We start from the raw sequence: 15,233 nt of genomic DNA on the forward strand, positions 1-15,233 counted from the left end.
AATCTTACCTTCTCCTCTCTACTTCTTCACTCGGCTAGACCTCTATTTTGCAAGAAAAAGTGTTTCGCATGCTCCAACAATTATTCCACGTTGTTCTTCGCCTTCTAAGGAGTTGAATTGCTAGAGAGAATTATTTTTTTTTTTGATCAACTTTCTCTTGGCTTGCTCGGCACCAAGCTTGGCCGAATGGCCTTCCTATATTTCTCTCCCACTTTCTTGAAATTTCTAGAGGTAAGAATGATGAAAATGTGATGAATTAATCCTCTAATATACACATATAATAGGCATCCGTGTGGCCATGGCCCGCACCTCATGTGGCCGGCCACATGGCCTCATTTTTCATGAAATTTTAACTTCTTAAAATTAACTTTTGGCCCCCAAATTTTTCATAAGATGTCTAACTTTCCATAATCCACTTTTAATCCCAAATTCCTCATTCCAAATTTACCCTTAACACTCCATACCAATGAAAAGATGAATATGCAACTTGTGCATTAAAATAAAATCGAAGGTCAAAATTCTCAACCTCGCATCCCGGACTAGTCTTGTCCTTAACTTTTCACTGTTAGCTCGGAATATCCTAATGTACAAAAATGCGGGATATAACATAGAGTTTCTTTCAAGTTTCATCCTTCTTTAAGAAAGACAGAGTTGCTTGAGTTGATGCATTCAGATTTATGTGGTTCAATGAAGACAAGGACTTTGGGTGGTGCACTTTACTTTGCTACTTTTATTGATGATTGCTCAAGGAAACTTTAGGTCTATGTCTTGAAGACTAAAGACCAAGTGTTGGGTGTCTTTAAGCAATTTCAAGCTTCAGTTCAAAGAGAAACAGGAAAGAAGCTGAAGTGTATTCACACATATAACGGTGGTGAATATTGCGGACCGTTTGACGAATACTGCAAGCAACAGTGTATAAGACACCAGAAGACTCCTCCTAAGACTCCTCAGCTCAATGGTTTAGCAGAGAGGATGAACGGGACCTTGATGGAAAGAGTCAGATGTTTGCATTCTGAAGCAAAGTTGCCGAATTCCTTTTGTGGTGAGGCTTTGTTGACTGTTGTACATGTTATTAACCTATCCTCTGCGGTTGCTTTGCAAAGTGATGTTCCAAACAAAGTTTGGTATGGCAAGGATATTTCCTATGACCACTTGAAAGTGTTTGGTTGCAAAGCTTTTGTACATATGCCTAGAGATGAGAGGTCAAAGTTAGCTGTTAAGACAAGACAGTGCATCTTAATTGGTTATGGCCTTGATGAGTTTGGTTACAGTCTATATGATCCAATTGAAAAGAAGGTGGTAAGAAGCCATGATGTTGTCTTCGTGGAGGATCAAACCATTGAAGATATTAACAAAGAGGAGAATCTAAAATCTTCAAGTTCTGAAGGTTTAGTTAATATTGATCAAGTTCCTCATACAAATTTGGATGACGTTGGTGGGCTCGATGATGATAGTGATGCCCAGAATCACGTTCCAGATCAGCATGTTGATGATAATGATAATGATGTTGTTGTTGATAAGGTAGATGCTCCTACTCATGATGTGGATGAGGCAAATATTCCACTTAGGAGGTCTACTGGACATCATGTTCCTTTTTCTCGTTATTCTCCTAATGAGTATGTATTGCTCACTGGTGGGGGAGAACCCGAATGTTATGAAGAGGCAATGGAAAATGAGCAAAAGGATCAATGGATTGAAGCCATGAAAGATGAGATGAAATCTCTGCATGAGAACCATACTTATGAGTTGGTGAAATTGCCTAATGGCATGAGGGCTTTGAAAAACAAATGGGTGTTCAAAGTTAAAGCAGAAGAACACAGCTTGAAGCCCAGGTACAAAACTAGATTGGTTATTAAGGGATTTGGTCAAAGGAAGGGTATTCACTTTGATGAAATATTTTCTCCCGTTATGAAAATAGCCTCTATTCGTGCAGTCCTTGGTTTGACTGCTAGTCTTGATTTAAAGATTGAGCAGATGGATGTGAAGACTGTTTTTCTTCATGGTGACTTAGAAGAAGTGATTTATATAGAACAAACTGAGGGCTTTAAGGAAAAAGGTAAAGAAAATTATATGTGCAAACTTAAGAAGAGTATCTATGGATTAAGAAAACACCCAGACAGTGGTACAAGAAGTTTGAATCTATTATGGGGGAGCAAGACTATAAGAAGACTTCTTCAGATCACTGTGTGTTTGCACAAAAATTTTCTGATGATGACTTTATCATCCTCCTGCTATATATGGATGATATGTTAATTGTGGGCAGGAATGCTTCCAAGATTGATGAGTTAAAGAAACAATTGAGTAAGTCTTTTGCAATGAAAGGCTTGGGTCATGCTAAGCAGATTTTGGACATGAGAATTACTCGTTCGAGAGACGAAAGGAAACTTTACTTGTCACAGGAGAAGTACATTGAACGTGTACTAAATCGCTTCAACATGAAGAGTGCTAAGCCGGTTAGCACAACTCTTGCTGGTCATCTGAAATTGAGCAAGAAGATGTGTCTTACAACAATAGAGGAAAAAGAGAGAATGTCCAAGATTCCTTATTCCTTTGCCGTCGGAAGTTTGATGTATGCAATGGTATGCACTTGACCAGATATTGCTCATGCAGTCGGTGTTGTCAAAATCCAGGAAAAGAGCATTAGGAAGCTGTGAAGTGAATACTCAGGTATCTAATAGGAAGCTCAAATGAATGCTTGTGTTTTGGAGGATCAAATCCAATTTTGAAGGGCTATACAGATTCTGATATGGCAGGTGACCTTGATAATAGAAAATCCACTATTGGATATTTGTTTACTTTTTCAGGGGGAGCTATATCATGGCAGTCAAAGTTGCAGAAGTGTGTCGCACTGTCTACAACTGAAGCGGAGTATATTGTGGCTACTAAAGCTAGCAAAGAGATGACACGGCTCAAGAGATTTCTTCAAGAACTTGGATTGCAATAGATGGAGCATGTTGTCTATTGCGACAGTCAGAGTGCAATAGACCTGAGTAAGAACTCCATGTACCATGCAAGAACAAAGCATATAGATGTGCGATATCACTGGATTTGGGAAAAGACAGAGGACGGATCTATACAGGTCAAAAAATCCCTACATCTGAGAATCCTTCGGATATCTTTGACCAAGGTGGTACCAAGAGATAAGTTCATGCTATGCAAGGAACTTGTTGGGATGCACACAAACTAGAAGCCCGGTGTAGCCTCCTTCAAATGAATAGGTCTGGAGGGGGAGATTTGGCAGGGTCCAGCCCCATAAATTGAGGAAGAAAAACCTTTCCTTTTTGGCAAGATTTCAAAGTTGCATCAAAATGTTGAATTTGGCCAACCAGCCAATAAATTCAAGTGATGTCACTGATGACATCAATAGGCTCACTCCATCCCTATAAGTAGGGAGCTCTCGTTCAGTTTACAATCACACCAAAAACACACCAATCTCAGAGAACTACATCTGAGTATTTAGAGAGCGGAGCGAGGTATACCATAGACTGTGTAAGAGAATAGTTTGTGAAGAAAAAATAGAGTGTGATGAATATTGTAGTGAGGTGAAAAAACCAAAAGAGTGTTATTTCTTTTGAGTGTATAGTGGTCTTTGGAGTATTTATACTCGTGACTACACAGTATAAATTTTTTTACTATAGTGATATCAGCTGCTCCTCTTGGCCATAATTTTTTCCTTATTTAGAAGGGTTTCCACGTAAAATCTTGGTGTCATTATTGCTGCATTTTTATTCTTGCTGATTTAACCATAACTTAGTGTTTCGCATTTATCACTAATACCGTAAATATTTTTTTTTACGGATCTGTTCTATTCCCAACACATGGCATGTTCGGGGTTTGAAGCTGGAGTGTTCGGGAACCACTTCATGCAGGTTTTCCATAGTTGTCTCTGGATTCACGCAGTTGTAGTAATCTAACTTTGTAGTTGCCACGTGTATGTCAACCAATACTTACTACTCCATTTTACCCAACACGTACAAAACTTTTTCTCAACTTCTCGATTCAAAAGTTACTTGTGGAAATGAAGAAAAAGAAAAGACATAATCAAGAACATAGGACTTGTATACATTATATGGAGAGTATGAAGTGCGAACTAAATATCATATTTTGTATTCATAAATTATTACAAGAAGGAATAAAGAAAAGTATAATCCAATGAAGATATGTTTGATGGTCAATATTTTGTACAATAAATACATTAATGTATTTCAAGAAAAGAGCTAAACGTTTTCGTTCTTTTATGCATTGTGAGAATAAAGACATCGTTAACTTGACAAAAAATAATGAAATCTAAATTTGTTAATTATTTTTTTACGAACGGTACAGTGGTAACAATAAAGTAGAAAGTGTCCATAATACCCTCAAAATTCATGTGAATTGTTTCGTCTTGGCCTCTCTCATTCCGGTAAAAAAAAAAAATCTTCTAATTTTTATTTCTTTTAGTATCTTCTATATACAGAAAATAGGAAGGAAAAGAGAAAGTAATAAAGAATGAGGTGGGGAGGCATTTGGGGCAGATGTTACGGTATTTGCAAGTTGTCTGCCAAAAATATTTTCATGCTCTCTCAACCACGGATCACCCTGTGACTACTTTTGTTTTACTTGGACCAAGTCCCCAGACTTATAAGCTTCTTATTCTATCCCCTATCTTCCGATTATTTTGTAACCTCTCAATTGTACCCGTGTACACACCAACTGGCCTTAAAATTGATGCATGCATTCAACTTCTTCTTTTTCCGCTCGTGGCACTATAAATTCTCGCTTCTTTGCAAAATTATGAATGTCATTTCTCCTTCCTCTCCGAATTTACTATTTCTTCTATATTTCCTTTTACTTCCTTTTTCTTTTCTTTTTTTGGGCTGTAGTTCATGTCGTTATATTTCATATCCTTTCCCTCCGTTTGATGAATATTATGTAGGGTTTCACTTTATTTTATAATTTTAAACATTTTCCTTTTTATTTTCTTCTGTATCTCTCAGCTTGGGGTATCTATATTTATTTTCCGACGATAATGGTGTTTTGTGTTCAAAAAACTCCATATATAGTTATTGTCCTTTATTGATTTACCTGCAGTTTATATACCTGTAGCATTACTTGTTATGATGATTGAACCAAAACAAAAACTTCTTTTAATTTTATGATATTTTTTCATGAACTTGCATCTTTCTTAACCGATAAAGTGTAACAAATTTAACATAGATTATATGTACCATATTTTTATGCTTTAGCAAAAAAGAAAAGACAAGTATTATCAATTTGTTACTCGTGGCCTATAGTGTCTTGTTAGCTCCAGTTCTACCTCTTTCTTCTTTATCGAAAATCATTGATTTTCACTACTTCTTCTATTTTCATTAACTCAACGAAAAGCAAACAATTTGGTTCAAGAAGCAGATATACTAAGAGGTATACTTGTTTGTCTTATAGATATGCTTCAATTTAGTTGCACTCTGTATCTGTGTGGTGCTAATTGGACAAAACATAAATTCCCAAAAGCATTGGGCAATATAGTTTCAACTTCTAAGTTATCTTGAGGGAGTTTCAGTATATTAATAAATTCGACTATTAACTTGAACCTACCGTGAAGCTTATTTTCTTTCTTCCATACCAATTAGTAATAGGATATATGTCGCTTTTATGTATTCGTATTTACCTAATAACCTCAAACTTCTCCTTACATCTTTGGCCTGATATAGCAATTCTAAATAAATATGCACCAGTCTCATGCCACTGTGGCTCTTGCTCTTGATTTTATTTTATAAAACTAACTTTCTAAGAATTGAAGTAACACTAATTTCACTTTACCCGTATGTGTTCCTATTGCTCATTGGTACTTATTGTTTCACACATCGAAAAGAAATTGTTTCGCTCCTTTTATATTAGGAAAAGATCTAGGACTTGTCAAGATACAGATAGTATTACAAAATAAGGATAATTACTATTATTCCTTCTTTTCCTTTTTTGGTGATAAATATTATTGAATCTACTTTCATCCAGAACGAGAAAGAACAGAAAAAGATAAAAAATGTTATCAAATAAAGTTATTTATATTAATTTCTTATTGAGTCAAAAAAATCATCACAAAATCCTCCCTCTAATTCACAGGTTTAGATGGCAAAAGACCATAGTGGATCTCCAAAGTTATACCAGCTCGAATCGAAGAGAAAACGGCTCACTTGGATTCTTGGTGTTAGTGGCCTCTGTATCTTATTTTATGTTCTAGGAGCTTGGCAGAATGCTAGACCCACTCCATCCAGTCAATCTGAAGTCTACACCAGAGTTGGATGTGATGTTGGATCTCCGAACCCCCCGGATATCTCGACATCACGAATATCATCATTGTCAATCCCCATTGATTTTGAGAGCCATCATCAATTAGTGGTCAACAACTCTAAGTCATCAGAAAACTTTGCACCCTGTGATATGTCCTACAGCGAATACACACCATGCCAAGAGCCACAGAGGGGTAGAAAGTTTGACCGTAATATGTTAAAGTACAGAGAAAGGCATTGCCCAAAAAAGGAAGAGCTTCTCCGTTGTCTTATACCTCCTCCACCCAATTACAAGATTCCCTTTAAATGGCCGCAGAGTAGAGATTATGCTTGGTTTGCCAATATTCCACATAAAGAACTTAGTATTGAGAAGGCTGTTCAAAACTGGGTCCAAGTGGAAGGTGATCGTTTAAGATTTCCAGGAGGTGGCACCATGTTTCCACACGGAGCGGATGCTTACATTGATGATATAAGTGAGCTAGTTCCGCTTACTAGTGGAACTATTCGGACAGCAATCGATACAGGCTGTGGTGTAAGATTCCAATTTCTTACTTTGTTGGAACACCTTCTGTTTCGTTTATGTCATACTTTTATGTACCTACTACAACTAATAGAAACTTTTCCTTTAATGTTATAAAGGTTGCAAGTTGGGGTGCTTATCTGCTGAAGAGAGATATTATAGCCATGTCTTTTGCTCCAAGAGATACACATGAAGCACAAGTTTGGTTTGCACTTGAAAGAGGAGTTCCAGCAATGATTGGTGTTATGGGTTCTCAGAGGCTTCCATATCCAGCGAGGGCTTTTGATATGGCTCATTGTTCTCGGTGCCTAATCCCATGGAACAAGTACGGTAAGGTGTTTTCAGACCCTGTCTCATGAAAATTGATGATTTTGAAGTACCACCGACCATGGAGAAAATATATCTCATCCTAATCATGACATTTTTCTATTACAGATGGGTTGTACCTAACTGAAGTTGACAGAGTTCTAAGGCCAGGGGGTTACTGGATACTTTCTGGCCCTCCTATCCGTTGGAAGACATATTGGAAAGGTTGGGAAAGAACCCAAGAAGATTTGAAGCAAGAGCAAGATGCCATCGAAGACACTGCAAGGCGACTTTGCTGGAAAAAAGTGATTGAGAAGGGTGACCTAGCTGTGTGGCAAAAGCCGCTCAACCACATTAAGTGCAACAAAAACAGATCACCAAATCATAAGCCATATATCTGCAAGTCAGGCAACCCCGATGCAGCATGGTACTTTCTCAATCTCTAATTATGAAGTGACAGATGCTATATACAATATCTAAACCATTATGAAGAATTCTAGTTTGACCTCTCTGCATTGTTACTGAAACAAGGTACCAAGACATGGAAGCCTGTATAACGCCGCTGCCGGAAGTTACCAGCTCGGATGAAGTCGCAGGTGGTGCATTAGAAAAATGGCCGGAGCGAGCATTTGCTACTCCTCCTAGGATCAGTAGTGGTTCAATACCAAGCATTACAACTGAGAAATTTCAAGAGGATAACCAGGTATAAATCATGAACGTAAAAAAAAGAATCATGGTCGACAAAGATTCATATAGCCGATCAAATGTTGTATAGAATTGAGTCATAGTTATTGTAATCAGGTATGGAATGAGCGGGTGTCATACTACAAACGCCTAATTGGTCTCTTGCCCCAAGGACGATACCGTAATGTGATGGACGCGAATGCTTATTTGGGTGGATTCGCAGCAGCTCTTTCAAAATATCCCGTTTGGGTAATGAACGTGGTTCCTGCCAAGAGTGACCTCGACACTTTGGGTGTGATATATGAACGAGGATTTATTGGTACGTACAATGATTGGTGTGAAGCTTTTTCAACATATCCACGAACATATGATCTCATCCATGCTGGTGGGTTGATCAGCCTATATCAGGACAGGTAAAATGTTCATATACACTACTGACTTGCTGTATTGATATATTTCCCTTCTCCTATATTAATTTGATTTTGTGTATGTTAATTTTTTCCTCAAGATGTGATATCACCTATATTCTCCTTGAGATGGATAGAATCTTGAGGCCTGAAGGTACCGTTATATTCAGAGATGTAGTAGAAGTCTTAGTGAAAATCAAAAGTATAGCAGACGGCATGAGATGGCAAAGTCGTATTGTGGACCATGAGAGCGGACCATTTAACCCAGAGAAGATTCTCATTGCTGTGAAAACTTACTGGACTGGTGACGCTAAACGAGAATAACACTAGTATGGAAGCTTCTGATTAACATATTATTCTTTCTTGGTACTTCTTCAACTCGAAAAGAAGGATGTCTCTGGTTATTAAGTTTTGTTGTTTAGCAGCACTATTGTTATTGCTTCTAGTTGGAATTTATTAACTTGGAGAATAGAATAGAAGATGCTCATAATCATTGATCTTGCACAATTTTTTTTTTCTTTTTATAATGTTGTAAGGGTACATCGTTATTACTTGATTATGCATGACATATATTATATGTGATGTTCTAGCATGTAAGATGTGCAAAAAAACACTAGTATCTTCAATATGCACAGATAATCATATAACAGATAATATATGTCACGTAAACCTGTCACCGGGCCAGTTAAACCAATCAAAACCAGTAACCGGATCTGGTTTAACCGAAATCGTAACCGGACCCGGTTTACTGGTCGCTGGTCTACCAGGGTTCAATACCGGGTCGATTTTCAAATATTGTTCCCGATTAACCGGTTAACTGAACCCGACCGATTAAAACGGGTTAACCGGTAAAAAAAAGATTTTTAAAAAAAAAAAAAATGGAGGCTGCTTACTGGACCGTTGGCAACGGTTAAAAACGGTCATTTTGGCCCTCCTTTTGTTCCCAGCCCTCCCCAAAAAAAAAAAAATTATACATTTCAACCCATCCCTCACCCCTATATAAACCCCTCTTCATTTTATTTTCATTCACACCAATTCACTCTTCTCTTTCTCTCAATTTCTCTTAATTATAGCTACTTTGTAACAATTAGCCACTTTAAATTTCTCTCAATTAAATACTATAAAGTTTTATTCTAGTTTTAATTTTATATTTTGCAATTATAAAAAAAAAATTGTTGGTGGAGTTGGTGATTTTGCAATAATCTAAAGTAGCTCCAAATCTTTGGTGAATTTACAATGCTAGCAGTCTTTACTTTGGTGGAAATTAGTCTGGCAATTTGGTACTTTCGTTCCAACTCTTTCTTTATTTTCTGCTATTTAATTTATGCAATTTAATTTGTTGCAATTTATTTTCTTGTGATTTATTTGTGTGTGATTTAAATTATTGCTATTTAATAATGTCGAAGAGTGAGACGTGGTGGCGGTAGTAGTGGTAGGGATGGGTTAATGGAGGAAACATTAGTGAACGAAACACCTAATTTAGGTATTAATATTGGTGGAAATAATCCACTTTCAGATCATGATGTAATGAAACACCAACTCGGCACTTTTAATGAAACTGGTGATGATGATGAAACACAAGCTCCCGAAAATCCTATAGGAGATCCACATTCTTCAAGACAAACCGTCAAAATCTCGTAAGCCAAGCTCTAGAGTTTGAAAATTTATGACTAAAGATAAGGAAAGACAATTAGCTATATGTTATATATGTGCAAAAGAATTTACTTTCAAGCAATAAAGTAGTAAGGATGATGGAACAGGTTCACTAACGAATCATATGAGAACTAGACATAAGGATGGTTGGGGAGAGCGAATGGGTTCAAATGTGGGGGGTATTCAATAAATAATAGACCCACGAACCGGTAAAAGTTTTAGCTATGACAAGAGAAAAGATCGTATAGAAATAACTAAAATGATTGCTTTTGATGCTCTACCATTTTTCTTTTCTTCGGGTTTTGCATTTTGTTACTTATATTCAACGTTGTTATAATATGTTGTTTGAGGGTATTCCTAGAAGTACTAGCAGATCGGATATTATTGATTTATAATAAAAAAAAATATATAGATTTTATCTACGTTATGTATTTAATTCTTTAAATTGTAATGTTTCTCTTACCGCCGATATTGATCTTAGTCTTAACAAGTTAGAAATTTTTGCTATTACATGTCATTGGGTTGATGATAATTAGGTGACGCAAAAAAGAATTATAGCTTATTTATGTGATGAAGGGAAAGGTCATCATAACGGAAAATTTTTAGCGGATTCAATGTCATATGAAATTTTTTAACATTTATAGAAAAATACTTTATATTGCTTTAGATAATGCTTCTAATAATATAAGGGCGGTTGGTCTTTTAAAAAGGGAATTAAATCCTCCGCTAGAAAATATTTTTCATGTGAGATGTAGTTGTCACATTTTAAACTTGATTGTTAAAGATGGTCTTAACTATTTTGAAGATACTAATCAAAGGGTTAGAAATGTTGTTGCTTTCTTTTTTGTAATGCTAATAAGGAAAAAATGAGAGATTTTAACAATTCTTGTTTGCAAAATAACCTTGGACCTAGGAAAATTCAAGTAGAAGTTGACACTAGGTGGAACTACACTTACATTATGTTATAACAAGCATATGATTATAGGATTCCCATACAACAAGTTCACAGCTCTCACAATACGGAAAGTGATGAGTGGATAAATAATAATGATTGGGTAGATGCTAAGGAATGTATTGAACTTTTACAAAAAATTTACCACGACAAGCGGAATTTTAGCCTACTTAGCGAAAATAGCTAGAGTTTTATATGAGAATAAAGATAAATCCGATTATCAAGCGGCTATTTTTCTATGACAACATAATTTAAGAAGTATTTTTTTCCATCCCAACTTTATGTATATTGGGTTCTTTTTTAAATCCTTTTTTTAAAATGTCTTATACTATGAGATTGGTTAGACAAATTTATGAATTTTTAGAAATTTTCAAGGGAGTTAAACCATCTTTAGTTGACGCCGAGCTCGCGGTTGATGCCGAATTTAAAAAAGTTTTTACTCATTATTCTACTTTGGAAGAAAGTGCTACACCCGTTGCTCCACGCCCTAATACTTCTCAAAGTAGCAAAAAGGGCTTGTTGGGTTTGTCGAATTTAAAAGTACTACATTCACATCCAACTCCTTCTCATAATGCAAATTTTGATGAACTTCACCTTTATTTGATGCAGCCAAATGTGGATATCTCCTAACTAGATGATTTGGACGTCTTAGCATGGTGAAAGAAATACAAGGCGAGTCATCCGATACTTTCAAGAATGGCTCGAGATATCCTTACGGTTCAAATATCAACAGTGGCTTCGAAAAGTGCATTTAGCCAAAGAAGCCAACAAATTGCAGACCATAGACACTCATTATCCGGATTTAGCTTGCAAGTACTAGTTTGCATTTGCGATTGGATTAGATCGGAGCAACACAACCAAAACTAAGGAGCGGTGGAAGGCGAAGAGGAGGGGATTGAAGATTTGATAGCAAGTGGAGGAGACGAAATGGAAGACTTTGAAGATATCTCAATGACCGAATTTGATATTGCGGAGATTAGCGAAATGATTCAACTTTTTTATTTTATTCTTGTACTACCTTTTTGCAACTCATGTATTATTTGCAAGTTAAAAAAAAATTACAACTTGCAAATAAATGTTATCCATTAATGAATAAAATATATGGCTCATTGAGCTCTCTTCTATTTACTTGTGCTCATATTCTTACTTATATTAAGTTAGGAATATACCTAAAATATAATAAAAATATACTTATAATATACATCTACGTAAATTAAAAAATAGAAAGTTATATACGTGGAAAAATAGCTTAAGTTATAATACACATAACTTAAACATATAGCTTAAGTTATATACTTGGAAAAATATTTGAAGTATATATATATATATATATATATATATATATATATATATATATATATATATATATATATATATATATATATATATAAACCTAAACATATAGCTTAAGTTATATACTTGGAAAAACTATATGTTTAAGTCATGTGTATTATAACCGATGGCGTACGCGGATTTTCCATAGCGATGTCACATTTTATAATGAGAATAAATAAACAAGACAATATATATATATATATATATATATATATATATATATATATATATATATATTATAGAGAGAGAGAGAGTAACAATTCATGTATATTACTACAACTCTCTCAATGAGTTTCGATTTTTTGTAAATGTATTCAAAATAACCTCATTAGAAATAATATTAAATAGTCTTACTTTATTGATTTCGCAAAATGTTCTTAATCAATTACATTGCCCTGCGAGAAAGAAAGTAAAAGAAAAAGTAAAGGAAAACAAATAGTACAACATATTCCAAAAAATTTATTCTCAAATTAGACCACAAACTCAATTTTGAACTAATTGGTTCATTGTTTTGATAATTCCCAAGAGGTACCTCTACAACAGTTAACGGTACATGTATTTGTTTGAAACAAATGAGGAGAAAAAAAGAATTAAGCATGAAATGGAGCTGCAGAAATTCGAACTCGCGGCCTCAAGCTTAAAACTGCGGCGCCTAACCAAATGAACTGCGTAGTTCGTTGTACCAAACGGTGTCATTACATTTATTTAATAGGTTTTTGTTTCTGTGTTTTGGTTATATACACACATATTTAGTAAAAAAAATTCGATGAAGCAGTGTCACGTGACATCCCTCGGCATAAGGTAAATCCGCCCCAGATTATAACTTAAGCTATTTTTCCAAGTATATATATATATTATAAGTAGCTAAGCATATAAGTTAAGTTTTTTTTTTTTTAAGTTTATAAATTTCTATTTTATAACTTAAGTATATTTATATTATAAGTATATTCTTAGTATATTTTAGGTATATCTAAGTATAAATATACTTAAGTTATAAATAGAAAGTTATAAACTTAGAAAAAACCTTACTTAACTAATATGCTTAGCTACTTATAATATACACGTTATAAAATAGAAATTTATAAACTTATGAAAAAAAAAAAACTTAAGTTATATAGTAACTTAAGTTATAAACTTAGAAACAACTTAAACATGGTATGTGTATGTATATATATATATATATAAGTATATTTATATATATATATATATATATATATATATATATATATATAAGTATATTTATATATAAATAATATACACATATACTTGCCCTTGAGTTATAAAATAGAAAGTTATAACCTTAGAAAGAAAAAAACCAATCTAGAATATATAAACTTAATTTATGATACATCTATATATATATATATATATATATAAGTTGTTAGTTAGTAAATATATAAACTTCAGTTATAAACTTATATAACATATATATAAATACCTATAACATACTAAGAAATACTATAATATGTATATACTTAAGAAAAAACAGAAAAAAAAAAAAAAAAAAGTTTAAACTGGATACCAGGTTTTAGGGGTTGTACTCGCCGGGTACAGTTTTCAATTTTCAACCCGGTTAACTGGTAACTACCACTTTTGCCGGTTTTTTAATCGATAACCGGCCATTTAAGCTATGCGCTTCGGGCAGTTGGGGGCGGTTGATAGGTTTAATGTCACGTATAGTCAAGTAATATCACTATATTTCAAATATCAACCAAATATCTGAGTATATGCTCGTCGACGCACATATACAATGCTATCATATACTTAGTATATCTAAAAGAATTCTAATTTGAAAGAGGTTAAAATCTTAACTTACCTCGGTCCAGGCAAACCTTTAGTCAAACACTGTCTTTTCTCGTTCGGAATCCACCAAACAACTCCAACCTATTTAAAAAATTACTTAACAGTGTAAAAAAAATAATCCTATAGGGCTTAATTCCATAACTTTAAGACTCGGCCAAGGTAAAAGTCAACCTCGGCTCACATAGTCAAAGACCCAAAATAAATTTCAAATTCGGACTACTTATAACACGAATCCAAATCAACGCTATTAGATTTATAATTTTGAGTTCATTTAGAAGCTCAAAATCTAAATTTAGTATTTCCAATGCTTAAGTCTTCAAATCGTCAATTTCTACCATCAGAATTCATGTTTAATCAGTGATTAATCTTACCCAAATATTTTATATATATTCAAAAGGGTGTTTCATATACTTACTTCTATCCAATGGATGGATCAAAGTTGAGTTTCCAAGCCCCGCGAGTTCCCATTTATATGTTGACAGGTCCTTCACCGTAATATGGGTCCTTTTTATCACTATCGTGGTTCACTGATTTTTATGAAGCGCAATCACACTCAAGGCATCGCATTTGCGTACGCCATCCAGGTGGTCAAGTATAGCGATCACGCTACACCTCTGCAATAGCGTTGAAGGCTCGCAATTGCAACATTACGGCCTGATCGTGCTATGCACCAGATGGGAAAAAACTTCTCAAATATGGTCCAATAGCTTTGAAACCCACTCAAGCCCTTCAAGTCCAACCCAAATCATTCCATTAAGTTTCAAATGGAATTACTGACATGTACTAAGGTTCAAAAACATAATTTAAGCTACATATAGTCGAAATAAAGGGTTGGATTTCTTAAAATTCACGAATTCAAGTTTTCCTAAGAATGACATCGTATCTTAAATTAAACGTCAGTTTTGCATAAATATGACTATTTCAGTATTTGCCTAATGAGAAACCATCAAAGCTTTTTGCTGAACAACTAATCTTGACTAATCAAACTCAGCCAAAATTCATTAATTTTATAATATGAAGGTACCTGGGAAAGAATTATATCGTCTTTTTAATCTTGAATAAAAAAGTTTATTGAATAAATAAGATATAACTTTACAAAGTAAGTAGCATATCACATTATATGTTTAATATACCCAAATCAAGCTAATTACTCGCACAAACTACAGTATCTTATCTACACTCTCCTTCAAAGAGCTACATGGCAAGAAATATATATGTTGCATAAAGGCTAATATTTGCTCGATATTTGCATAAATACTCATGCCTTACTGTTCCACGGTGTAACACCTAATTTCCCATCCACGAGA

At 34.5% G+C, this 15,233-nt stretch overlaps 1 protein-coding gene across 2 annotated transcripts; it reads left to right on the forward strand.

Annotated features, from left to right (window-relative positions):
* Positions 1–4,687: 4,687 nt before the first annotated feature.
* Positions 4,688–8,791, forward strand: LOC132030982 (probable methyltransferase PMT18). Of its 2 annotated transcripts, none has more exons than XM_059420791.1 (7): positions 4,688–5,400; positions 6,100–6,798; positions 6,906–7,116; positions 7,222–7,519; positions 7,624–7,795; positions 7,894–8,189; positions 8,285–8,791. In XM_059420791.1, the coding sequence occupies exons 2-7, from the start codon at positions 6,106–6,108 to the stop codon at positions 8,505–8,507; spliced, it is 1,893 nt and encodes a 630-aa protein (XP_059276774.1). In that variant the 5' UTR covers positions 4,688–5,400; positions 6,100–6,105; the 3' UTR covers positions 8,508–8,791. The 2 variants fall into 2 exon arrangements, with proteins under 2 accessions (XP_059276774.1, XP_059276776.1); XM_059420793.1 differs by having other exon boundaries at positions 4,688–4,911.
* The last annotated feature ends 6,442 nt before the right edge of the window (positions 8,792–15,233 follow it).

This window comes from Lycium ferocissimum, chromosome 9 (genome assembly GCF_029784015.1).
Source record: "Lycium ferocissimum isolate CSIRO_LF1 chromosome 9, AGI_CSIRO_Lferr_CH_V1, whole genome shotgun sequence".
Taxonomy (NCBI): domain Eukaryota; kingdom Viridiplantae; phylum Streptophyta; class Magnoliopsida; order Solanales; family Solanaceae; genus Lycium; species Lycium ferocissimum.